The sequence below is a fragment of the Phoenix dactylifera genome, chromosome 2, assembly GCF_009389715.1.
Source record: "Phoenix dactylifera cultivar Barhee BC4 chromosome 2, palm_55x_up_171113_PBpolish2nd_filt_p, whole genome shotgun sequence".
Lineage (NCBI taxonomy): Eukaryota > Viridiplantae > Streptophyta > Magnoliopsida > Arecales > Arecaceae > Phoenix > Phoenix dactylifera.
This window is the reverse complement of record NC_052393.1, coordinates 27068828-27094540: the sequence shown is the minus strand read 5'-3', so window position 1 is coordinate 27094540 and position 25713 is coordinate 27068828. Positions and strand designations below refer to the sequence as shown.

Sequence of the window (25713 nt, the reverse complement as noted above, 5' to 3'; positions counted from 1 at the left end):
TAACTATTATCTTGATATAAGGATAATAACAGCATATGTATTATACGGCATCATAGGTGATGACTGATAATACTACAAGAAAATCAGGAATTGCCGAAATGGTATAATATATATAATTATATATTACAATATTATAATTGTATATTGTTATTGTTATAACAATATTACTATATTAAAATAGGAAACTAATATATAATATATCGTATATAAAAGTTTATGTCATAAAATAATTATAATATTGTCAAAGTGATATTGTTGGGACGGTAGAGAAAATCAAGCAAATTGAAGATTTTTCTTTGAAAGTTAATAAAAAGTTTTGTTGAAGAATTATGACTCTGTAAGAAATATATAAGCTAAAGATACCACAGTTCAGAAATATGTCCAAAAGGGGGGACAAATCCACTAGATGTTTCTTACTCTTCGTGCTCTTTTTGTCATTTTCTAGCTTGTTGACGGAAGGAAGATCCACTATATTTAAATTTAACTAGTAATTTATGAAATTTTTTGGAAGCCACAACTTTCATATATAGTTTTTGTTAATAGTATTTTTTTAATAAATAAATAATTTTTCAAATTTATGACATGACAACTAGTCTTAAGGCCTATTGGTCTCTCGTCGACCTTATTTTGAGAATGTTTAAGCCTCTAAAATGTCTAGTCAAATAGAAGTTTGTCATTTTTGGAAAATTTTTGACCAAATCTATCTTCCAATATGAGAGAAATCAGATAATGTGATATATGGTGAAGTAGGTATAGAACTTAAAATTTATCTCCAAGAAAATTTAGTTTTCTCGTAATTATTTGTACTAGTCATTTTGCTATTTAATGCAACATCATTTAACTAGAAGAGGATATGTTTAATAGAAACTATGTTTACCAACTATATTCATCTTTAATAAAAGTATGGGCTTAGAACGTAATGGCTAAACTCAATGATTTCATGAAGCAAAGATAATGAATTTTGGAACAAGTAAATATTATTTTTAATAGCTTGAATAATTGAATCAGAATAAGGAATAAAAATAGATTAGAGATTAAAAATAGATTAGAGATGAGACAAACAAAAGAGGTTAGAGAAGGCTTAATAAATATTTAAAGATTTTCTTTCGAATTCTATCAAGATTAGCCAATTTGAGTTATGAGTACGAATGAGATTTTTTTTGTTTTAAAAATAAAAGATGACTCAAATCATTGTTTGATTCAAGATATTGTAGACCCATTTGCCAGCATATAAAAAACTTATTAGAGTTTTGACATTTGGTAATCACATACTTTTCATGGATGATTTACCATATTTAGATGATATGGATCAATCTCACAAAAGAAGTTGGAAGCTGAATACTACTAGATGATATTACCAAACACTTGATTTACATAATTTGTAATTTTTACTTTAAAAATCAAAAGATTTTTTCTTTCTTAAAGCAATGCCAAACATGAGGGAATCCAACCTCATGGACTGCCAACATGGGAAATTAGGAAGGCAAAACCCCGAGTCCGCAAAGTTATGTAATTTTGTGTTCAAGAATCAGTTTCCATTACATGGAAGAGAACTTTTGCAAAGCTCATGATATTCCAAACATTTAAAAAAATCTAAATAAATTTCATTGGATAAAAGCCTAAAGAACAAAAATATAGTCGTAAGTAAGGTCTTTAAACTGCTCTTGTGAAATTATAAAATACCACTCTACTAGAAGCAAATAAATTTTAATTTTTTGAAACACAGAATCATATTAAAATGTAAAAGGCTTCTTTTTATGTACTTGTATGGTCAAAAATCAACCTGTCTTGGGTTGATATGTCTAGGGCAAACAGGATCCTAGAAGGATTCCACAAAGACATTTTTTTCAATTTTTTCCATGTCATTCATGGCGAAAAGCTTTTTCTTTGTAGATCTATCTTATAATGCACATTAGATTTCTCTCTCTTTTTTTTTTCTAATGAGGGAGAGAAAAAAGAAAGGAAGCCAACACATTATAATCGTGTAGGCTTGAATAATTTGAAATACACTAACCAAGACTTGAACCAAGAATCTCTAGTTGCTAAGGCGTGCAACCCCCAGGGAAAGTCTTTGTTTAGAAGATTTTGTTGCCAATCACCCTCTGAGACAAGGGAAACTCCCAAGTAGTACAACATTAGTAAGTGAGAACAGGAAATTAGATCAAAAGTATGTGTACCCAAACCAACTTTGTTAATGCTTGCTCATTCTTTCTTTGCATGATGCAATCAAAGGGCAAATACCCAATATAAATTAATTTATATGCCAATCAATATATTATTAGTTTATTTATTTATTTATTTTTTAACATACATATGATCTTGTGCTGATAAAATGTTATGAGTTTTCTTCTAGAGAAAAAAATCAGAGAAGGGGATTTGAGCCCTTAGCTCATTGACCCTTCTGTTAAGACTGCGCAGCGTTTCAATATGAGGCTCATCTTCCTCCACAGCAATTATTTTGGCAAACTCACCCTCACCAAGGTAGTCTACCACCCTGTTAGCAGCTTCCAGTCCAGTCACATATGCTTTCTCCTGCCAAAGACAATAAATGACATGTCTTTCATGTGTTGTTGGTATAAAGATGAAGCATCTACTCATATCAAATTTTCATTTCCTCACCTGTGACCAGGACCCATGTCGAGTGACTATCCAATCGCCGGCCATAAACAAATTTGGAAAGGTAGTTGAACCCCGCAACATGTACTTATAAGAACCTGCGAACTCACAATCGATGAGCAGATTTGAGTTTACATGGATATCCTCTATAATCTAGCTAGAATTCTCTCTATTTTAGTTGATCATATTGGCTTCTATAGCAGCAAGCAATAAACATAAGTGTTTTTTGTAGTCTTGCTACTGGTTATCGGCCATCAGTTAGAGAACAGCAGTGAGGAAGATCATCTAGAGCAGAAGTGATGAGATACTTTGAGGTGCGAGATGTCGAAGCAGAAGTGATGAGATACTTTGAGGTGCGAGATGTCGACATCTCGCACCCAGGAATGTTTTATTAGTTCCCTTATTTTATCAGAGGATCTGTTTTCTTCTGGGATTTTCTGTTGTACAGGCTGGGCTTAGTCCCTGGTTGGATGTTGCTTGATGGGGGTGCTCTTTACAAATGGGATATGGGTTTCTGGGGCTCTTCACCACCATCTGCTTGGTCCAGAAGACTGAGGCAGTGCAGAAGGCCTACTGGTGTACCTTTGGCTAGTTTGTCTGATCTATGCAATCAAAAGAACAAGAGAGAGAGAGAGAGAGAGGTAGATGGGCAAGGCAAAGACTGTTAACTATAGCTAGTGTTACTCAGGTAATGTGGATTTCATCTCATGACATCCCAGCCACATAATTCAATCCTGATTGAGTTATAGACCTAAACTCGACCTGAATACCAGTGACTCTCATGCAGTCATGAACAAGTCCTCAAATCCAAGATTCCCTTTTCAGCTTTCATAGTTGGTTCTTAGATTTTTCCACACTAGACCAATTCCAAAAGTTTTTCCTTGTGTTGCCTATATCTTGTTCCCAACTTTAGAACAATACTCAGACTTCTTGTTCTCGAAATAAATGTTGTAAGAGTAGCAATATTTGAAAAATTAGTGCATTACAGAAAGCTATAAGAAGGGTGGTTTGTCAGTATGATCATGTAAAATGTACACAAGAGACAAGCTTGCCAGCTTGATGAGAAAGATGTTTGGACTTACAATCCTCGTAAGAATAAACTTACATAAGCATGAGATGTCAATGGTATTATAGATCATGCGATTCTCAAATGTACTAATTGGTTATCTAGCCATAAAATTTGTCCCTAGCTATGTGGCTACAGTTTATGAGCTAAGGCTATTGTTGCTATATTATCTGGTGCAAGTTTCACTTACCAAACAACAGAAACTGCAAAACATTCATCATAAGTTAACTAGAGTTTAGCTATAATAATATTACCTGGAGAAAAATGAGTTGCAGATTTGGGGAATCTGACAACAATATGCTGCAGTACTATGGCTTCTTGAAATTCTTTTACGCATATCGAAAGGTATGATACTACTTTTGCAACAATCTGCTCATCACTTAGAAGCAAAACCCGAGTGGCATTGTACTGCAGTGAAGGAAACATACACATGCAAGATGTCAAAAAATTAATGCATTTTTATTTCTATTTTTACAAATAAACCGTAAGTGAATTATTGCTGGCAGTCAAAGATTATCAGTTTCAACGGGATTGGAACTCACAAACTCAGCCTCCAACACCGTTGCTGGTTCTTCTTTATATTCATCATAAATTTTGTTCAAGACAAAGAAAGTGCATCCAGTTGAATCCTCAAAACCAAAGCAAACATTTGCTTCCTTCGGAATGTCAACCTAATAGTATTTGGAGTCAGTACTATGGTTTTACTTGAAAAATGCCTTCTGCCTAGGAGAAGAAGCATCATATTTTGCAAACCTTCCTATCAAACCATAGTTTAACAGAGAGTACATCAATTGTATCCAAGCTAAGAACATTCAGAAACTCCTGCCGTGATTGTAGCGCAGAACTACAGGGAAACCACTGATCAGAGATCTGAAATTATCATATATCACATATTATAAAGAGAGGTTCCATTACAATGGCACATGAACAGAAATTGTTATTGGCTTATTGCAGGCTTTACAAGAACAGGACATTGGGAATTCAGAGGATAGTTTACCTTGTAATACTAGGTGGTAATCTAACTGAAACACAACCAGGGATCACATAAAAAAAAAAAGTTAAGATTGAAGCAATTGACACTTTCTGGAAGATGATATGAACTAAGTGGTACCTGCTGATTACAGTGGACTGAAGAGTAGAAACTCCTACAGCAAGGATAAATGCATCGGCCTCATAAATCTCCCTCCCACATACAACTCCTGAAATACATCCAGTATCCTCATTTACCATAAAATCTGTCACCATTTTGTTGCCACGAAATTTTAAGCCTTTTACTTTCATTGACTCCAGCCATGGCAAAAAAAAAATTTCCTCAACTGTCCCGCGACACCAAGTAACATCAAAGTTTTGCTGTACAAGGACAAAGAAGATAGAAGTCTCTCAAGACCTTAGAAAGGTGATAAAAGCATGGAAAAGAATATCCAGCATACCAATTGTCAGCATAAAATGTACTACTGCAAGAAGATCTGAAAATATCATCACACTCTTCCCATTTTATTTAGAGTCTAGATATAAATATCATTGTCAATACTGCTAAGGAAGTGAATAAATCTAACCTGATGGGACAGTATGTAATAGTATAGCATTCCCAAGGTTGCAGCGGCACTACATTGTTCTGCAGGAGCAAATAGGCCAACCTGAAGTAGGGGTTCAAAAGCCTTTTGGTAGAGATTCGCTGAGCAACCATATTGTTTGAAAAGTTCCCTTGCAGTCACTACCATGGAAATTTTCCTGGTTAGTCTGAAGAATTTGTCAACTTCTGAGCTTTTCTTTAGCTATAACCTATATGCTCACAATTAGCTGCCACAAATGTAACTTCTTTATTCCACAGGTGATCCAGATATTCACTCACTTGAATCATATTTTCTCCAGGCAGCGTCAGTGTTGTCAAAGTCAATGACTGCATGCCATTAATGCATATTAGATGGCAAAAAGTTCAGGAGAAACTGTTATTAACTATAATAGCAAACTACAGAACTATTGTGCTTTAATAGGGGTTGGCCCTTAAGTAACAAAACAAAGCCTTGAATCCATACCTGCAAGCATAAGAGGAACTGATGTCAACCGATCCACCAAAGGAAGCTGAAAAAACTGTCCCAAAAGAATAAAGGCCTTATATAACCAAGAGGAAATATAGATACAGAAAGAACTCCAGCCTGGTTCTCAACAATGTTAGCAGAAAAGATGAAGGTATTGTATAACATACTTGGGGGTATACGAGGGCTCCAAAAGGAGTTGGTAAGCGGGGCATATCTTGAAATATAGGAAATTCAGCCTGCATGATGGTGTTAGAGAGCCAGTTTTTGTACAGTAAAAGGATATAGTAATAACACCAAAAAGGAAGAAAAGAAAGACAGAAAGGAATTATGGAAGCCAAAACCACTATTTTTATTTTCTGCAAAAATGAGTCACTTTTTTGTTTGGACAAAAGTAGTCCATTTTGAACTTTATTAAACTACAATGCCCCTGCCTCAACAATTATAATAATATATTTGCACGTGTATTTATGAGTATTTTGTGTGCATCCATTACAAACAAGGCTTGAAGTACCGGTTCTAGTATATGTACTGGTACCATACCGGCAAGTTGCCAGTATGGTATAGTGCCATATCCATATTGGTATGCAGTATTATCTTCATGCTGACATAGCACTAGTAAGATGATGTATCATGTGTCAGTAAAAACCAACGAGGAACAACCGGTATCAACTGGTCTGTACATGTACTTAAATCCTCAATCATGAATATCTTTGCATCAACTAATGCATGCATTGATTTGAGGTTCGGACCGAACAATCAAGTAAAGTTCAAAGAATGGAACAATTCAGGAAAATAAAGAAATAAAAATCAACAAATATAAATGATCCTTTGTTAAAATGAAAATAAAATGGATTTTCTCTGCAAAATTTTGAAGAAAGAGACACATTCACTTGCACGGAGTATATACAAATAAACAATACCTCCATGCCTTCTGGGGAGTAATATGCTGATCTGGTCCACTTGGTGAATGGCTGGATGCCAAGCTCATCAGCTAAAGAAAATATATTTCGAAAAGGATACCAAAATCCTGCAGATGTGCAAAAAGGTTTAAAAATCAATTAAGAACGAAAAATTAAAGGAAAAAAAAGAAACTCCATTCTTTACACTAGAAGAAAAATTGAAATCTTTAAAAATGCAAAACACATACATGCAAATGTCGTCTTTTCTGAAATGATTGGGCAACCACTCATTTCCAGCATTATCTGCCACAGATGCAACTCAACAATGTTGTCTTTGCAAAATTAGTTTGATATGCACCATCCCCTTCATCATCTTGTTCAAAGCCCTTTCTTTAAGCATCATTTGCATACAGGTGTCCAACAATATTTACAAGAACACCACCTAGCTTTGATTTATAAGGAAGATTAATATGCTATAATAGCTGTAAGAGGGAAAATAGGAATGGACTGCTTTTAGCTTGTAGATGTGCCTTTACCAGACTTAGCATGTAGCCATAAAATGGTTTGACATAAAGTTACATATTGAGAATCCACGGATTCCCTTCCCTATATTGTAGATTGCAGTCCCAAGAAGAAGATCGATATTTGGCAGAGTCAGGAAAACAAGTCTTGACTATTTTTCTTCTTTCTCTAGGAAATAGGAGCATTTTTTTTCAGGTCCATTGAGAAATGAAAAGCAAAGAAGGAAAGAGCAAAACGAAATATATACAAGGAATCCTCTTAGTCTTTATTCTCAGAATAATGAAATTCCTCCTAGAAACCAAGATTGCTTAGTCTTGAATCTTCTTTGTAACTCCATCAACTCCTCTTTTAATTTTCTCAAAACCTTTTCTATTTTACTCTTTCCAGTCTTACACCACATTAATTGCAGAAAAGTATCAGAAGTTAAGAGCCTTCTTTGCTATTCAAATTTTAAGGTTGGCTTAATGTTTAGGATTGAAATGATGCTTTTTTCTTTTTCAAATAAAAGGACAAAAAACTGATTAATGCAACACCAGATTTTGTTTTCGTGAGATCTATGCAGGGGCGGCCCAAGCCTTAGGCGATCGAGGCGGTCGCCTAAGGCCTCGGCCGAAAGGAAGGCCTCCGGAGTCTCCTACGAGCCAACATGGCTGCCTACGAACCGAGTCGTAGTCGGAACTCGGAAGCCTACGAGCTACTCCAGCATGGCAGCACAGCTACCTGCTGCCTACAAGGCTACAATCCAGACATCTTAGCCCGTCCTCTGTCCTCCTGCCGGCTGCCGTCCATAGCCCATAGGACCACCATAGCCCATCTTTTCCATCCGCCGTAGTCACCAGAATCCCAGTCTTCCCAGATAACCAGAGTCCAGGGCCCTCTAAAGTTCTAAACTCTTCTTCTTCAATCTTCGGTTCTTCCTTCCTGTTCCTGCTACCTGGTTCCTCGGTTCACAGTTTACTTCCTCCTCCTCCATCCTCCTTAGTTCTTCACTTCTTCCGTCCTTCGCCCGTTCGCTGTCCTCTCCAGCCTCTAGGTGGCAGGTGCTCTTCAGATATTTCCCTGTAAAGACTTCAGTACATGCTTTCCTCATTGTGCTCCAGTAACCCAAGTTCCTTGATTAACTTGTTTCATGTTTATGAAGTTCAAGGTTTTTTGTTTTTTTTTTTGTTTGATTTTCATATGCATGTACTGGTGGTATCAGAATGCCTGTTGGACTTTTTTGGAGCTTGTTATCTGTTAAGTTGTTGTCCCCGTTTAGTAGTTTTGATGGCACGCCATCTTGACTGTGAGGATTTGGAACTTGTTATCTATTAAGCTGTTATCCCCATTCAGTAGTTTTGATGGCACGCCATCTGTTTGACAGTTTGACTGTGAGGATTTGGAGCTTGTTATCTGTTAAGCTGTTATCCCCGTTTAGTAGTTTTGATGGCACGCCATCTGTTTGACAGTTTGACTGTGAGGATTTGGAGCTTGTATGAACATGTGAATGTGATGTTATCCTCGCTGTTCTTTATGAACCAAAAAATAGAATGCTAGCTTTGGAGAAAGTAGAGAGCTTCATAGGTTATGATGTTGGTTTTTCGTCATAATATAAATTGCTACTGCCACTCAGGCAATGCTAATGCAGATCCAACAAGAAGGTCCTTGCTGATTGAGAAGCTAGCTAAAGCTCCCAAAGTTCCTAATTACTCTAGATTTCACTTAGAAAGTAGGACCTTAATCTTCATCCACACATTAGCAGCTTCAGCCATTATTTGACACTATGATTATTGTCATATATTCAATAGGTTCTACAATTGCAGTTGAAACAATTCTTCTAGGTTATAACAAAATAAATGTTCCAGTTTTGGTTTGTAGATCTGACTTGCTTATCTTGTTTAGGTTTCTTTAAGGCCCAGTACTTTGTCATCTAAATTTGGATTGTGGTGCACTGTTATTTATTAACTTCTAGTTATGAAAGCCTGCTATCATTTAATGACTTCACATTTTGTTAATGAATCCTCCCATTTGTTAAGGTTCAAATATCATCAATATTGTAAGATTCTTCTGTTGCACTTACAATTTGTTAAAGATTCTTCAAATATCATCAATATTGTAAGGTTCAAACAATCTGTTAATTTCTTCTAGAGTGCTAGTCTGCTCTTTCTTTTAAAGAATGTTATCCTTTCTATGTTACAGTTATAACGGGTTGTAAATGTGCTTGTAACTCGTATTGCCAAATTTTGTAGAATTAAGTGTAGCTGGTAAAATTAAGTTTGGTTAGTAATTTTGCATCTCAAAAAGCTTGACGAATTATTTTTAAATAAAATTTTAAAGTATTTTACACTTATTAAATTTTTTTATCATTTTTATTTAATAAAAAGCCTCTCTTAGTGAGTTTGCCTTAGGCCTCTAATTGCATTGGGCCGCCCTTGGATCTATGCCCCTTGCATGTTTCCAGACTGTGAAGACTTTCATCAAAATGTGTAAAATCATCATCTCAGGGAGAGAAAATATGTGACAGGAAAACAAATAGGGAATCGGCATTCCTAACGACTCTCTCGATTGGATCTCAAATATCGTGATGTTTTCAAGCACATGGAAGTTTGAGAAATGAGAAAAGTAACTGAGGCTTTAAAGCTAGAAGGATATGCATTGAACGGCAGGTACAACTCAAGTCCAACAAATTTGAGGCAACAAGAAAAATATTATTCATGTCCAAAGAGCTTGAATTCAACTTGTGGAGAGGACTCAATCTTATTGAGGCTTTTAGTCTCATTATCAGACAGGAAGTATTCAAGCTATTCTTACTCTTGCTAATATACATCAGTAGCCAATTCGTCAGATAGGTGTAAAAGATGTATTTGCATGGTTATCTTTTAGAGCCACTTTTCATGGAGCAAATGCCGGGATTTCTAGACTCACCTAGGCTCATATGTCTGCAACATTAAGCAGGGTTTTCATATGGGCTTAAACAGACCCACACACATAATTTGACTGTTTCAGCTCCTTCTCTTGTGGTGAGGCTTTTTCTGAAACACCACCTATAGCTTACCTTTAAAATTTTGATTGTCCTTGGGTATGCTAAATAAATTATTCTACCACCTTCTGTGGACAAAATTATCTAACAGGAGATAATCTGGACTTTCTCAATTCATTTATTTCTCACCAGGGTGAAGTATTTGCCATGGAAGATGGGCCACTTCATTATTTTCTTGGAATCCAAGTGCATTGATCTCTAATGTTGTTCCTAACACAAGTTAAATATAGTTGTGATCTTGCTCTTGCACAGTTGGACTCTTGTAATCTTATCTCCATAGTCATGGGGACTAAGTTTGCAGCCCTTCCACCAGATTCTACCACTTATTTTCGCAGTACCCTGTGATCTTCAGTACTTAATCATGAATTGTATTTTTTTTGAAAAAAAGAACACCATGACTAGACCTGACTTCTGTTCAGTGAATAATGCTTGTCAGCCCATAGTGTCCCCCGCAATAGTATACTATCAACAAGTGTACAGAATTTTGTCATATGTACTTCGGACACTCACTTATGCCCTTCATATTATGGCCAATAATACATTGGATCTCTATGCATCTTAGATGCTGACTGGGCTTGCTATCCATTTGCACAATGCTCCGCCATAGGAATGTGTAGCTTCTTAGAAGTGAATTGCATCTCTTGGAGAGAAAAGAAGCCTTGGTCTTGTTGAGAATCGTAGCTTCTTTGCCATGTCATCATATAAGTCCAACCGGGATTGGGACTGGAACTTGTCTGGTTCCTACTTTACAAAGAATACATGCTAGAGACCTCTAGTATATATAATGGGAATTGGGCATCCTTTTAGATACAGTCAAACACTGCAAGAGGGGTGTTTGGCTGTGAGCAGAGAGAAAGAAGATAGAAAGATGGGTAGAAGAGAAATAGAAGAAGATAGAGAAAAAGAGATTGATAAGGAAAAGAGTTATTTTCTTGGTGGTTTATCTAGGCTCTTGACGTCTCAACAACCTCTCAGTGACGTGCTTCTTCTATGAAAGATTTCTTGGCAAATTCTTCTCTTGTATCGGTCTTTCTTGTATTATTTTCTCTAGACTATTTCTCCCTATGAGCTTTTATAAGAATCCATTTACTCAATTTAATATGGTGGATCTCTTGTTCCCCCAGCGGACATAGCTAAGATTATGGATGAACCACGTTAAATCTTGGTGCGTCGTGCTAAATTTGTTCTCTATTATTTTTCTATTATTTTATTCAGCTATTCCTAAGGCTGTAACAATTGATATCAATGCTTGAAGTTGAAGTGGAGACAAATAGTAGATTGTTCGAGATGGCAAACAGATCAACTAATTTGAAATTGCAAGATTTAAAGGCACCAACTTTGCATTGTGGAAATTAAAGATGCAAGCCATATTAATGAAGATGGGAGTGATGTCTTGCTTGAAGGCAAAGAGATGAAGCCTGCTACAATGATGGATAAAGAGTTCGCCAAAAAAAGACCATGACGATGGTTGATCATTACCTAGCACTTGTTTAGCCTATCTTGTTTAATGTATCCTCGTAGACCGCTGATAAAGGATTATGGGACAAGATGAGGAGCATGTATGAGCGAAAGTCTAACTCGAATAAGACTTTTCTTCGAAAGCAGTTGTACACCTTAAGGATGCAAGAGTGATCTTTATTACAAAAGATTTTCGGCAGTTGAGGTCGTGATGAAAGAGTTGGAGAAAGTTGTGATATTGCTCAGTTTGATGCCTAATTTTTGGATGATCTGCTCAGAACTTCAATGGTGTGGCAACTCTCAGCATGGATTTAGTGGTGTCAATATTATTCACTAAGGAGACTCGAAGCAAAAGTATCCAAGTGGGTTCTTCAAGTAATGCTTTGGTAGAGGGAGAAAGATCACTAGAAAAGGGATTTGGCGTTGCATTGTCAAGATCCAAGTCTAGAGATAAAAGCAAGGTGCAATGCTATCACTGTAAGGAGTACGGCTACATTAGGGAATTGTGCTCGCAACATACATAAAAGTAGAAGAACAATGATGGTTCTTGAGAACCAGTGCTGGTATATAGACCTATTGATAATGCGTGAATTTTGAATTCAAGTAGTTCTTACCATGTTTGCTCCAAGGAGGATTGGTTCAATTCCGTTGAAACAAAGAAAAGTACTATTCAGTTGGGCCATGGTTCAACTAGTGAGATCGACGGTGTTGGTACAATAAAGATCCAAGTATTTGGAGCAATGCATACTCTAAGCGAGGTACGGAACATTTCCAAGATACAGAGGAATCTATTTTTGCTTACTAGACACCAGAGATTGAGTACTCGGCGCAAGGTGGAATTATGAAGGTGACACGTGGCATCATGGTGCTGAAGGGAAAGAAGTGAGGTAAAATATACCGGTTGATTAGATACATGGTTGTAGGTGAAGTTCTGATCATGCATACAGCAAGGTGAAGATGTGATGCTCAGGACAGTTATAGATAGGCAGCCATCGAGGGTCATTTTTGCCATGGTGATGCATGCGATTTCCCTAGGAGTTTCTGATAGAGAGCTACAGATGACGGGACAACTGGATTCAAGTAGGGCTTGGGTTCATGGGAAGCTAGAGTGAGCTAGTTACCCAAGAGAAAAGGGATGTTGTTTGAGAGATGGTGGATGGAGATTTTTGGTTATCGTCTTGACTAGCATGGCAATTGAAGCCAAGCTAGAGACCTTTAGTATATAATGTGGGACTTGGGCATCCTTTAGGTCTAGCAAAACACTGCATGAGGGGTGGTTGGCGGTGAGTGGAGAGAAAGAGAGAGAAAAAAAGGAAGAGAGAGAAAAAGAGAAATAAGGAAAAAAATTATTTTCTTGGTGGTTTATTTCAGGTCTCGACATCTGGCAGCCTCTCAATGGTGTGCTTCTTCCATAAAGCTTCCTCAGCAAGATTTGTTGGCTTTTGTAAGAAGCCTTATACTCTATAGCGGATCTCTTGCTTCCTCGGTGAACGTAGCCAGGATTTTGGGTGAACGACATTAAATCTTAGTGTGTCATTCCAATTTTATTCTTTAATTTTTCTATTATGGTGTTCAGTTGTTCCTGGGATTGTAACTAGTCTAGCATTGAGGCTAAATATTGAGCCATAAGTTCCACTACCACTAAATTAAATTGGCTTTTGTTCATGAAAAGTGGTGCTTGGCTTGCTTATGACATGATTCATTGCCTCTCACCGTCAACATTTTGAATCTTCAAAGAACCTATGTCTCGAGAAGCATTATATTTGGTTGCAAACGAAAAATGGGAATCAATCAGAAGATCTTGAAGATCCTACAAAAATCATGAAAATCAATCAACAATAGGCCCTATTAGGAAAGATAGTTCAATTAAAAATGTTTTGCAAGATTTCAACTATATTAAGATAATAGTGTTGACAAGGATTCATAGATCCAGTTAATGACCATGATTGTATCTCTATAAATTTTTTATATATTTTTAAATTCTTGTAATCATTTTGATACTTTTCTTGTCAATCGCCAAAGAAAATTTACAAATACTCAAGAAACACCATCACTCTCATATTCCTCAAATATTTTACATTCAGTCAATAGCTCGCCTTCTACATTTTATAAAAAAGCCTAAATTTTGTTGGCTCATGATTTGATCCATAAATTCAGATCAAAGTAATTGACAAGGTTTTTTAGTCAAGATTATGGTCAAGGCCAATTATCTTGACCATGTGACTTTAACAATACAGACCTAAAAAGAGGTTGTGAAGAAAACTCGATTCTAGATAATCAAATTTATGGTTCTTAGAATTCTTCCATTGGAAGCATGAAAGGTAAACCTCGTCTCTTTAGGCAAGTTGTGTTGATTATGTCATCCAAAGGAGTTCTCGAACTACATAAATAACTCAATAAAACTAAGTCAATTATTGAAATTCTTGGAAGATATATGCTTGTTGATGATGAATGATTTTAAGAGGATTACAATGATATTCTAGCACGTATAGCAATTGTAATTGGAAGAAAAAGATAGCATGCATCATCGTTCTTACTTCTTTGGCTTAAATCCTAGAGCAGCCTCTCTTTCAACTTTTTTGATGACATGTATTGTCCCTTCAAGACATCAGGTGGATTCACATGGATATCATGTTAGGTACTCGAAAAGAATTCCTAAAAAATAGCTTTTTTAGACATGTTCATCCATGGAATGATGCAAATAGCCAACTTCCCTCATCTGTGGTAGTTATGCAGTGTAGCATTTGTTGCCTACCTTGATATCACACTTTCCATATCAGTAGCACAAAGAGGCAGCTTTCTCTCCTCCAACATAGTTGCAAACTTTTGTTGTTAATGACTACCATGTTCTCTGCTGGTAAAATTTTCACATGCACATTTGCTCAGAATTCTTTTCTAGGGCATCAGGGTAGATTTCAGCATGTATCCCCAACAATGTCACAGGCTAGAACATGTCGTGCCTAGAGACCATCACTACCTTTGTTGAAAAACCAAACCACACATTTCATGTTCTTTTCTTGATGTTTGGATATTGGAAACGGAAAAGAAACCAAAAAATAAAAAGCCAACCCTATTTTTCCAGAAGAATCCCTGATATTACCTTTAGTTGTCCAAAGGATTTTGGTGCAATTCAAGAGGTAAGCTTTTCTGGATTTTTGTAACAAAAAAATGGAAAACCTTTTCTGAAAAGAAAACTACTTTCGAAGACCATTTTCCTTGCAAAAAAGGAAACTTTCTTTCCACTCGTTTCATTAACTATATCCTGCATGCCTAATAGAACAAGTACTTCTAATATCATGGTCCTACCTGGTAAATTGCAGTGATAAGTAAGGAAATCGATTATGGAATGGTGACCTCCCTTATGTAGAACACCTGATTAAATTTCTACAACAGCAGCTTCGCATATCCTCACAAATTTAAAAGATAAAAGAACGATGTTTGCTGCTAGTACGACCTCAGTCAGGGGACCAGGAGAAAGGGTGACAAGAGGATTTTCCTTCGGTGTGAAGAAAGCTAGAATACTATGACTCCCCTAACTAGCAACCTTAAGAAATAAAACTTTTAAAGTTTTTCTTTAATCAATTTGAAATTCAAAAAAATGTGTTTTTGTTTGCAAAAAAAGTGAGCAGATGCCAAATTTTTGCTTAATTCCCTAGATCAAATATTATAATATCAAAAAATTTGAATTAAAAAATCAACAAAATAAGGAAGCAAATAAAAAGATGCAACAAAAAGTCCACCAAATTGATACAAGGAATACCTAATTTCAACTTAATTCCTAACATCGGATCTCATGTAATCGATAAGTTTAAAATTCTCCGAAGAAAATCGACAAGCATAAATATTCAAATGGATAATTATTAAAAGAAAACACCAGAGCAACATCCAGCTTACCTCTCACTCCAACTTCCTCAGCGGGGCCGCTCCCAGCTTCGAGAAGGGTAACATCAAACCCCTGAAGCCAAGTTATCATCGTAAAAGCCACCAAGAAGACTAGAAAACTTAATGAAAGGAACCTCTTGATTTAGTTTTCCAAATTGGATTAACAAAAGCCAGTGCCCAGAGAGAGAGAGAGAGAGGACCTGCTTGGAGAGGTGGTGAGCGGAAGCGAGGCCGGCCCAGCCGGCGCCGACGACGACCACCTTCTTCCGGTTGGGCTTGGTACCGGAGGAGGCTCCGGCCCGGCAACGGTAGCCATCCCGGATGAGGAGAGGCGGGAAGCGTGCGCCGACGACCCCGGAGACGGCAGCACTCGTAGTAGCCCACATTGCGCCAACGGCTACCCCCAAATCTCCTCCGCTACCTTCTCAACTTGAATAATAAATTACTATTTGTAGTTGTGGTGGAGGGAGGAGCATGGTCATCATGTTGTGCTTTTTTTGGTTGACTCACACAAGTTGTCATCTTTTTATGCATCTTCATGTGTAATGTGATGGTCCAATTTTTGAATGAGGATATTGTAATTAATTGTCTAAATATAATCTAATAAAAATTAAGGTATGTACATATAATGCCTATTAGGGCAAGGGAAATGGCCATCAAAATTGGATCGGACCGACTTAAATTTAGTTCTATCTAATGTTTTGACCGAATTTCATTTTAAATGCTCGAACTTGCTGCTAAATCTGATTTGGTTGGGCTCAACTTGGTGGATTTTCAATAAACTGGATAATCTTTTCAAGTAAACGAGTTAATTCAATAAGATGCATTGCTGGGTTGCGATATTATCATGATATATAAAATATAATCAATATAGTTGTAATTAATTTAAATTATTAAAATTTTCTTGTGCAGTCACTTAGCCCCTTCGCCAAGTCAATATCGATTTGGTTCTGATAAGTATGGTAACGAGCGTCGGTTGATCAAATTAGCCAACTTGGTGGTAATAGATGAATAAGTTGGTTGTAATAAATTGTTCTAAGTTGGTTGTTAATTGATCAAAGCAGCCCACTTGGACTCTTATTTGATATGCTGGTTAATGCACAACCGTCTGACTTCCACTAATTTGACGGAATTTCTGGATTAAAAGTGATAAGCTTCAAATTTACAGGTGACATCATTTGGTCCAAAATAGATCTCTCTACTATCCTCTTTCTATGAAGACTATGTACCAAGGGTCCCAAACCCAGGCCCACCCTTGCTTTGCAAAATGTTTGGGCTAGGCTAGGTCCGAGTTAGGCTAGGCCCTATTCATTAAGAGTTAAAATTTTTGAGCGAAATTGGGCTTCCAAGGTAAAATTCTAAACCCACCTGGTTTTTATTGGGCCAGGTCATTAGGCCCATCGACAGCCCTACTTGTAAGCAATGGGTTACAACATTAGGTTGTGGAAGCGGGAGAGAAGGGTTATCCAAGGGTTTCTGAATTCTTACCTAGCTTCCCGGTGGCGAATGGCAGCGGTGGCAGCACGAACGACTATTGGCAATCGGAGAAGGATTTGAAGAAATCCGGCCATAGGCTTCGATTGGAGGCTTAGATTTTCTGATGGGATAAAAAAGAACCTCAGAAGAGCTCTAAATAGAGATGGAGGAGGCTGGAATCTACCTCGGCACCGGATTTCTTCGGCAAAGTCGGAAGGAAGGAGCTCTAGTTTTGTTTGTTTGTTTGTTTGTTTTTCTAGGCCAAAGCAGGCTCTGGGCCGGTCAAATGGCCCTGGCCCACTTCGGCCGACCTCGGTATCAGGCTTTAAAAGGCAGTTTCCCTTGCACGCAAAATGGCTGCTTCGTTTCCAAAATTCCAACCTCAACAGAACGGACAAGAAATACAACAACTCACAAACATAGCTTTCTTGAAGCACTCCAATGCAGAGTACGTTCCAAAAATGCTCTGAAGAAATCATCAACCGAGACACAACAAAACGAGGCACAAAGAAAACATAAATCCAGCAAGATGAAGAAATAGACCAAAACTACGTACATAGAACCTGAATCTCGAATCACTCCACTAAGAAAAACTCCTACATTAGTTCTTCAATTAATAAAAGAAATAACAAAGAATTTCTTCTATCGCAACAAACACTTAGAACCTAAATATGAATGTAGAGAGAACCACAAAAATACAGTGGTAATATTGGTAAGTGATCTAGTGACTGAAAGAGAGTAATATTGGCATCAAGGAGGAGGAGTAGGAGGAGAAGCGACTTGGAGTTGGGGTTGAGAGGGAGTGGGGAGGAGGCGAGCTCTACAGAGGGGGCAGGCCGGATGGGCTTGGAGCCATGCGTCGGCGCAGGGGCGGTGGAAGGCGTGGCGGCACCCCGGCAGCACCCGCGCCACCTGCCCTTCCACGATCTCCTCCAGGCACACCGCGCACTCCGCCGCACCCCCCGCCCCCACCTTCCCCTCCTCCAGCTTCTCCAGCTCCTCCTCCGTCAAACCTCTCTCCTTCCCCTCCGCCGCCGCCGCCTCCTCCGCCGCCGCCCAGAGCCCCCCGCACGACAGCATCAACACGTACACGAAGAACACCAGGCTCATCCACGTGCCCACCAGAAACAGAGCCAAGACCACGATCCAAGTCATCTCCCCTCTCTCTCTCTCTCTCTCGGCTTTGCTTACGTTCTTAGTTTCTTCGGAGTGACGACGGAGGGGCGCCGCTCTTCCTCGCTATTTATTTCTGCCAGGCGGCGCCATGGAAACGAAGAACGACCGTCTGATGGGCCGCGGATGGTGCCGGTGAACCGTCCTTGGTGCTGCACCGACACTGTATCTAGAAGAGTGGGGTGCACCTGGCTCTCGTCCAATATTTACCAATTTCTGGAATCCTAATATGGAACGTACTCTTCTCTGGGTACCCCCACCCCTAGTTTTCTTAAGCTGAATTTTGATGGTGGTATGGCGATGGATAGAGCTTCTGAAGGAGTTGGCTTTGTTATTAGGGACCAGTATGGCAGTTTGATTGCAGCTGGTGGTCGGAGCACTCCAGGCTTGACGGTCATTGGGGCGGAGCTACGAGCTGCTTGGGAGGGTATCCGGTATGCGAGATGTGTGTTGGGTGCTGACAGACTGTGCATTGAGGGCGACTCTGCCACGGTGATTGACTGGATACGGGGGGCGGATAGATATGGTGATGGCCACCCATTGATTCGAGATACCCGCAGACTGGTTCAGGAGATGTTAGCTGTCCAGGTTGGTCATGTGTATCGTGAGGTAAACAGAGCTGCGGATTGGGTAGCCTCATATGTGGCTCGCCACGCTGGGGACGTCATCTGGACGAGTCTAGCTGGTGTTCCCCATTTCTTGCTCTGTTTACTCTCCTCTGATTTAGCAGGATGTACTTCCTTTTGATTTAGTAGAAATGGATTGCCGTTTTACCAAAAAAAAAAAAAAAAATATGGAACGTACCAAAGTTGCATTAAGTATTAACTGGCGGCGTCCAACGTATCTCGCCTGGCTTCGGCGGTGCCCATGCCGTCTTACCCGCCATAAACTAGCACGTTTATAGAAAGGCTAATAAAGCTATAAATTAGATAACCTCATGATCGATCACTTTGAAAAATTTATGGATCAGTAAAAAAAAGCTGCTTAAAATGCTCTTAATATATTATTCTTTATTTTTTTTAATATATTTATATTAAAATGTGTGAAGAAAAATTCATCTGTGCAGATTTATGTATGGTATGATTCGAAGCGCTTTGAAATTTGTGCAGATGGTGATTCAATAGCAGATTAGTATGGTGGAAGGTGAATCATTGTTTCGTGCAGGATACGACACCTATGCAGGCCTTGCTGTGCCATTAATCTTCTCCGCTGAGCTGGCAGCTGCGTGGCAAAATGTCATCGTTAAAACCAACCATAACTCAGCAAACTCAACGAAAAAATGCCGACATGTCCAGTGCCAGCTTAGCAGCTAAAAGCTTGGGTGGATTCTTCGTGGTGCACGATTTTTTGCGGGATCCTGATGCCGGTGAGGCGCTAGGCTTTGGGGATGTGGCGGCACCGGGGATGGGCGCTTGGCGTGGGACCCAGCTGGTGTGCATGCACAGGCACACGTGTGACGAGGTGTCATTGGGCAAATATTTCACGCCAGGAATACTTGCAGGCTTGCACTAAGAGCTCGTTCGGTTCACGGAAAACATTTTTTCTCTTAAAAATATGATTTTTGAAAAACAAATTTCTAGAAAGAGTATGTCTAAAAAAGTATTTTTGGCATGTTTGATTGATCATGGAAAAGTGACAAATTTCTAAAGTGCTTATGTTTAGTTGACCATCCACTTTTCTGAAAAAATTATGTATAATTTTTATTATATCTTTAATAAAAATTAGATCTTTAATGCTAAAGAGTTTTTTTTGGAAAAAAATAAAAACTTCAACCAAACAAGAAGCATCTCATTACTTTCCTGTTGATCACACTTTTTTCCTTTATTTTTTCGCGAACCAAATGAGCCCTAAGGGATCACTTGAAGTTGAGACCGCTCGAGCTTCAGGGGTGCATTTTTTTTAAAGTGCAAGCCACCATAAGCTCCTTATCACGGAGCTATATGTAGCAAAATTACCAAAAATAGAAATCCAAGTTATATGTATCTGAAAAGGACTATACTAGGACAACATTTTTCATGAGTCATACAATACAGCCATGGCAACTTGTGCATGTCAGTCTAGTAGTACTCATTTTGATTTATTTCCAAAACAAGTGATGATGTGTATATCATGAACTTGGTTGACACGTTCTTTAACCAATATATGTTGAATGCTGACCGAACGAATAAAGACTGTGGCATTAGATTCGATCCTAAGTCAGTTGTGGCATGCAGTCATCAATTACGTGGCCTCTCGTGAGATTTTTTTCGGAGTTTTTTCTTAAATTTTGAAGAAGGGAGTGATTTCTCTCCCCAATCCATTTAATATGAGAACAAAAGAGTATTGTGATGTTGTATTCTTATAATACAAAATCATAACTTAATGTAAGCTTCTTTTATGACTAATAAAAAATAGTTATTATTATAATAAATAATATTTGCATAAAAAATAACTTATACATACTTCAAGGTACTAACCTTCATATATGTTCATATGAAGTTCCACATGTTTTAAATAGTTTTAGAATAGGAATCGGCTGTTTTAGATTTTTAAGATTGTACAGTTAAAAAAAAAACATTTCTTATTTTGTAGCGTTCTACTATTATTAGAAAAAAAATTCATTTGTCAAAATTTTATGCTAATAGAAGAAAACGTATGGATTACCTTAAAGTATGAATAGAGAGAGTCCAAGATGATTTTATGTACGTGAGAGAGAAGGAACAGTAAGATGTGTATGACTTGTCAATTTTTTAGGAAGGCCAAAATTAGTTAAGTTTAAGACTTGTCTTACTCTTAAATTTGGGCCTCTTAGAATTTACTAAATTACTAATTAGAAAATAATCATGGAGATCTTATTGAGTCAGCTAACATCAAGATGAGTCATATATCTTATTAAGAGGCATATTATAAAAATATTTTATTATTTTTCTTATTTGCAAGAAATAAATGTGGAGATATTTGTAGAAAGGCTACAAAGGTTTAAGGATAAATAAGAAAGAAAAGTGTAGCAATTATAAAGAATATTTTGAATTCATTGCAATTTCTAGTTCTATTCTCCATTATGTATGAGAGTTCTTTTTTATTGCTTCGTCCTTCTATCTTGCAACTCCATTGTCAGTGACATCTACTTTTTCAAGAAAGAAGATCACCATGTGTACCAACAAGTTATTATTTTTGTTAATATAAAATGAAAAAAGAAAAAAAAAGTAAAATAATATAAAATAATTTATTTTTCTAGCTTTTGGGGGCCTTATGATTAATTAATTAATTAATTACTCTAGCCAGCCCATGTGTCGCTGTCTCAAAAATGGGCTTTGGATTAAAGGCTACTGGATTAACTTTCAAGGATAGCCAAGCCCATTGATACAGTGCAACCCAGGTACTCTCTCTCATTTCTTGCATCCTCAACCTCTTCTTGCCAATTATGCCTAACTTGCTCAGGTTATATTTCTACCCCTTAACTCTTCTAGCCCTTTTGGGCTGTGCTCACACCCGGTGTGTGTGAGTTGCCGATGTAACCAAAAAAAAAAAAAAAAAAACTCTTCTAGCCCATGCATGGAGCACAGCCAACAACATAATCCCAATGTTCGAGGGGGTGCTTGTGTTGTTATTGATTTTGAATCAAAACCATCAACAATTTCCGTTAAAAGAAAAAAAAATGGAGCTATTTAAATGATGAATTCCAGTGTCCAACATGCTTGTGGCCTGCAAAATAAAGTACCTCTTTAATACCTCATGCTTATCTTTTCCTTGATTCACATTCTATTACCTGCAATTTATTTCTCCATTCTTTATGATTTCTAAGAATCCAATTGATAGGCCTAAGAAAACTTCTAAGTCCAAAACAGTGGGAGGATACAAAATTATGCAACAAACTAAAATGATACAAGAGACAAGAAGAAGAAGACATGACTTGATGTCATAATCTCCCAATTAATAGTAAAATAATCAAAAGAAGGGGGAAAAAAAAATACCAGGATTGCTTTCTTTCTAATAGATTACATGAAAAAAAGAGTTCCCTTCCCTGGTCTCTGTGACCCTCCATACTAATCTCATTTCCATGATGTAGCTCGTCCAACGACCAGACTTTAGTTTACCATTTTATTTCCTCTTTGGCCTATCATTCCTCAGTTCTTAATTCGGAGATGGAGTAATTAGGATATAAAAGTAGTGATCATTTTGAGCACCTCATAATAAATTACTCTAGTCTACTGGCTTATGTGCCGTCCTAGGAAGGGACCAAGTCTACATCTTGACTCAAATCAACATACTAAAATTTTCAGCAAGGACCTGTGAGACTGCCTTCTGGATGCTTTCACCTGCATGCTCCATTCTCCTGCTTCTTATTCTCAAATCACTTCAGGATGAGAACAGGATCCTATTAACATCTTATCGAGGGAACCATGATGCTTCAATACTTGTCTCCCATGGCTTCGCCATTGCCGGCCTTCGCAGAGGTTGCCCGGGGCCCAGCTAGATTTCCTAGCATTCAATTGTGGGTGGCATTTGTTGCAGGTGTAGCAGTTGCATTAACTGGCTTATGTGTATACTTCTGCATCAAGAGGGGCTACTTCAGAAGAAACAAGAAGAATAATGCTTCTGGATGTGATCAGAGTATCCCTCCCTTACTATGTGAGAATCTATGAAGAGTGTTGCTTATATCATCCTTATGCTAATTTGATGCAAATTTTTGCAGACAGTAGACAGGAAAAGGTAGAACTCAGGCGGTTCCGTCTTGCTGAACTAGAGAAGGCCACCAAGTCTTTTGGTAACGAGTGCTTACTTGGATCGGGTGCCTTCGGGGATGTTTACGAGGGCATTTTTGATTCAGAAGGAACTCTTGCTGTCAAGAAACCACATGCTGATTCATATCCAAGTACTCAAGAGTTCAGAAATGGTATCATAGTTCTTTATGCTTTGGAAATTTGAATGCAAGCTGCATGAGTTTATGGTCAATCTTTGATTTCAATAATAATCTGCTAACAAAGAGAGATGCCGTTGGAACAGAGGTGGAGCTGCTTTCGAGGGTCAAGCACAGGAATCTTGTTGGTTTGGTTGGCTATTGTGATGAAGCAGGTATCACCTGAAGCCTTAAATCTAAACTAGATCTTTGACAAGGTTACCTGCGGATTTTGTTGTTGTTGTTGTTGTTGTAGCACTAAATTTTCAGAATCTACCTGTTCAACTTTAGGTGAAGGCAAAAGTTTACAATCAAATCCTAGCCAATTGATATGCCACATATAATTCTAACCAAAAACTGATGTGCCGATTTTATTATTTCTCTACTCCAATGAGAAGTTTTGAAACTAAAGAATGGACGGTAGGCACTTGAAATCATAAAGCTTTTGAGAAGTTTAGAACCATAAAGCTTACCAAATTATTTGTATTCGCTCCCAAGCTAAAAGCTTTCTGTGCCCCTATTCTATTTCCATCATGCAGATCAAAAGATATTGGTTTATGAATATGTTCCCCATGGTTCTCTACTTGAATACATAGCTGGTGAGATTGGTTTTGCTTTCATTTCCTACATGGAAAAATCATAAATATTTGGTTTTCGCACTTCAAAGTACTAATGTGAGGGGTAACCAATGACTTTTGTAGGAAGGAGAAGGAAAACTTTAACTTGGAGGCAAAGAGTAAACATAGCCATTGGAGCAGCAAAAGGTAGGTCATATAAACTCTGGAGACACCAATTACCAATCACTATTTATTTGATAGGTAAAGGAAGAAAAATTGTCTTGATAGGCATAGCTCATCTTCATGAAGGCGTCCGCCCGAGCATAATTCACAGGGACATCAAGCCAAGCAACATATTGGTGGGCGACCGATTCGAAGCCAAGGTTTCAGATTTTGGGTTGGTGAAATCAGGGCCTGTCGGCGACGAATCCCATGTTAGTAGCCAGATCAAGGGAACACCTGGCTACCTTGATCCAGCCTACTGCTCCAGCTTTCACTTGACTCCCTTCAGTGATGTCTATAGCTTCGGAGTCATACTCTTGCAACTTGTGGCTGCAAGACCTGCAGTTGATACCTCAAGGCCACAATCTCAATGCCATATCATTGATTGGGTGAGTGATCTCAGAGTTTATATCTTGCATAGACCAAGCATAAGATTGTGATAGATAACAAGAATGATTCAGCTTATTCTTTTAAAATGATGTGCAAACTTCTAATCTGTGGGTGCTCTTCATTACATAGGCAAGGCCTAGCATAGAGAAAGGTATTGTAGAAGAGATAGTAGATGGCAATTTGCCACTGGAAGCATGCAACATGGAGATGATGCTCAAGATGGGTCAATTAGGCCTCAGATGTGTCGTCGATAAGCCTAAGGATCGACCAACTATGAGCCAAGTTGTGCAAGAACTAGAGGAGGCAGTATGTTCCACATCCTTGTCTCAGAATCAACTATCAAGGGGTCCATGGAGATCGAAAGCAAGCGAAGAATCCAATAGTTTCAGCATTGATGGTGTTGGGTTGCAAAGATTTCATTTAGAGACAGATGATCTGACGATCCATAGTGCAAGTATGAGGTGCCTCGACGTCGATAGCATCAGCTCCGACGTCGTCGAGAAGGGTGAGTTAGCAGGGATTTATGAGGAAGAAACTGATGGAATCTGTGCGAGTACAACAACCGGCTGATTGTTATTGTAAGAAGAACACTGCCAAACTACTTAAAACTTTTATCATTTCATATTTACAGTCTATATGTATATGAGTAGACATTCCTTCCGCATACTTGTTAGGAGCTTTGAGAGCAAGGACTGAAAAACTTGGCTTCTAAAAAAGTTGAGCTCCAAATAACAACAAAATGGTTTAAAGGTTAAGCAGTTTTTATGTTTTTGAAGCCTTGAGTAAATTTCTTGAAGAAAGAAGTACAATCTGAGGCGATAATATTTTTGGATGTTCCTATGGATGTGATAGTCTGTCTCTCCATGAATGTTGTTTTCGGGTTGGGGCTAAATGAAAAAGAAGGGTTGAAGGGGTAAAAGCACTGGTGCACGTTTGGTTCGTGGAAAAAAATTTTCTTCACTGAAATAATTTTTTTAGAAAGTTGATAATTAGAAAAGTGGTTTTTGGATATTTGGTTAACCATAGAAAAGTGATACATTATAAAGTAACTTATGTTTGGTTGAGCATCTATTTAGGAAGCTTCTTTCATTATTAGACCATGTTTGTTTATCAGGATTGGAGATTAGGAATGATTTTCTCACTCTCAGTACATCTATTATGGGGATTCATCAGGAATAATTTAATTTCTATACTTGGACAATCAAAATCTCGTGCAAACAAAGCAAATCTTGTCAAGTTAACATCTTGAATAATATATTCTGGTTTGTTATAATATACTATATAATATTATTACAAGATAATGCAAAAATAATACTGATAATATTTTATTGGTATTAACTATACATTATTAAAATATTATTATATTATAATATATATATTAATTTGTTATAGCTTATATGTTATAATATAATAATAAATCAACATAACATAATAATACAATTATAATATGTTATTATGTTTTAATAAGATAACATCTCTATGTTATGCAATTAAATAGTGTTAGTTTATATTATT

At 37.7% G+C, this 25713-nt stretch overlaps 4 protein-coding genes across 4 annotated transcripts; 2 read left to right on the top strand and 2 right to left on the bottom strand.

The window, feature by feature from the left end:
* Positions 1-2172: 2172 nt before the first annotated feature.
* On the bottom strand, positions 2173-15938 carry LOC103708679 (phytoene dehydrogenase-like). Its single transcript, XM_008793724.2, has 13 exons — positions 15702-15938; positions 15514-15574; positions 6642-6748; positions 5889-5957; positions 5719-5773; positions 5535-5582; positions 5239-5396; positions 4794-5032; positions 4436-4526; positions 4225-4353; positions 3937-4090; positions 2620-2714; positions 2173-2532 (listed from the first exon to the last, which is right to left on the bottom strand). Exons 1-13 carry the CDS (start codon positions 15885-15887, stop codon positions 2350-2352), a joined length of 1575 nt encoding a protein of 524 aa, XP_008791946.1. The 5' UTR covers positions 15888-15938; the 3' UTR covers positions 2173-2349.
* Positions 15939-17727: 1789 nt separating this feature from the next.
* On the bottom strand, positions 17728-18132 carry LOC120110023 (E3 ubiquitin-protein ligase ATL23-like). Its single transcript, XM_039123985.1, has one exon. The coding sequence runs from the start codon at positions 18130-18132 to the stop codon at positions 17728-17730; it is 405 nt and encodes a 134-aa protein (XP_038979913.1).
* A 312-nt stretch (positions 18133-18444) lies between these two features.
* Positions 18445-18897, top strand: LOC120110022. Its single transcript, XM_039123984.1, has one exon. It carries the CDS (start codon positions 18445-18447, stop codon positions 18895-18897), a length of 453 nt encoding a protein of 150 aa, XP_038979912.1.
* A 3498-nt stretch (positions 18898-22395) lies between these two features.
* Positions 22396-24953, top strand: LOC103708723 (probable serine/threonine-protein kinase PBL9). The gene is made up of 7 exons (XM_039123823.1): positions 22396-22743; positions 22826-23026; positions 23137-23205; positions 23569-23628; positions 23731-23793; positions 23875-24197; positions 24328-24953. Exons 1-7 carry the CDS (start codon positions 22533-22535, stop codon positions 24766-24768), a joined length of 1368 nt encoding a protein of 455 aa, XP_038979751.1. The 5' UTR covers positions 22396-22532; the 3' UTR covers positions 24769-24953.
* Positions 24954-25713: the final 760 nt, after the last annotated feature.

Coding starts and splice junctions, on each gene's coding strand:
- LOC120110023 (XM_039123985.1), bottom strand. CDS start 18,132: ATGACTTGGATCGTGGTCTTGGCTCTGTTTCTGGTGGGCACGTGGATG.
- LOC103708679 (XM_008793724.2), bottom strand. CDS start 15,887: ATGTGGGCTACTACGAGTGCTGCCGTCTCCGGGGTCGTCGGCGCACGC. Junction 5,774..5,888: donor GAGCCCTCGTATACCCCCAA/GTATGTTATACA, acceptor CTTTTGGGACAG/TTTTTTCAGCTTCCTTTGGT. Junction 4,527..4,793: donor CAGTCCACTGTAATCAGCAG/GTACCACTTAGT, acceptor GTTTCCCTGTAG/TTCTGCGCTACAATCACGGC.
- LOC103708723 (XM_039123823.1), top strand. CDS start 22,533: ATGATGCTTCAATACTTGTCTCCCATGGCTTCGCCATTGCCGGCCTTC. Junction 23,027..23,136: donor TACTCAAGAGTTCAGAAATG/GTATCATAGTTC, acceptor CCGTTGGAACAG/AGGTGGAGCTGCTTTCGAGG. Junction 23,206..23,568: donor TGGCTATTGTGATGAAGCAG/GTATCACCTGAA, acceptor TCCATCATGCAG/ATCAAAAGATATTGGTTTAT.
- LOC120110022 (XM_039123984.1), top strand. CDS start 18,445: ATGGCGATGGATAGAGCTTCTGAAGGAGTTGGCTTTGTTATTAGGGAC.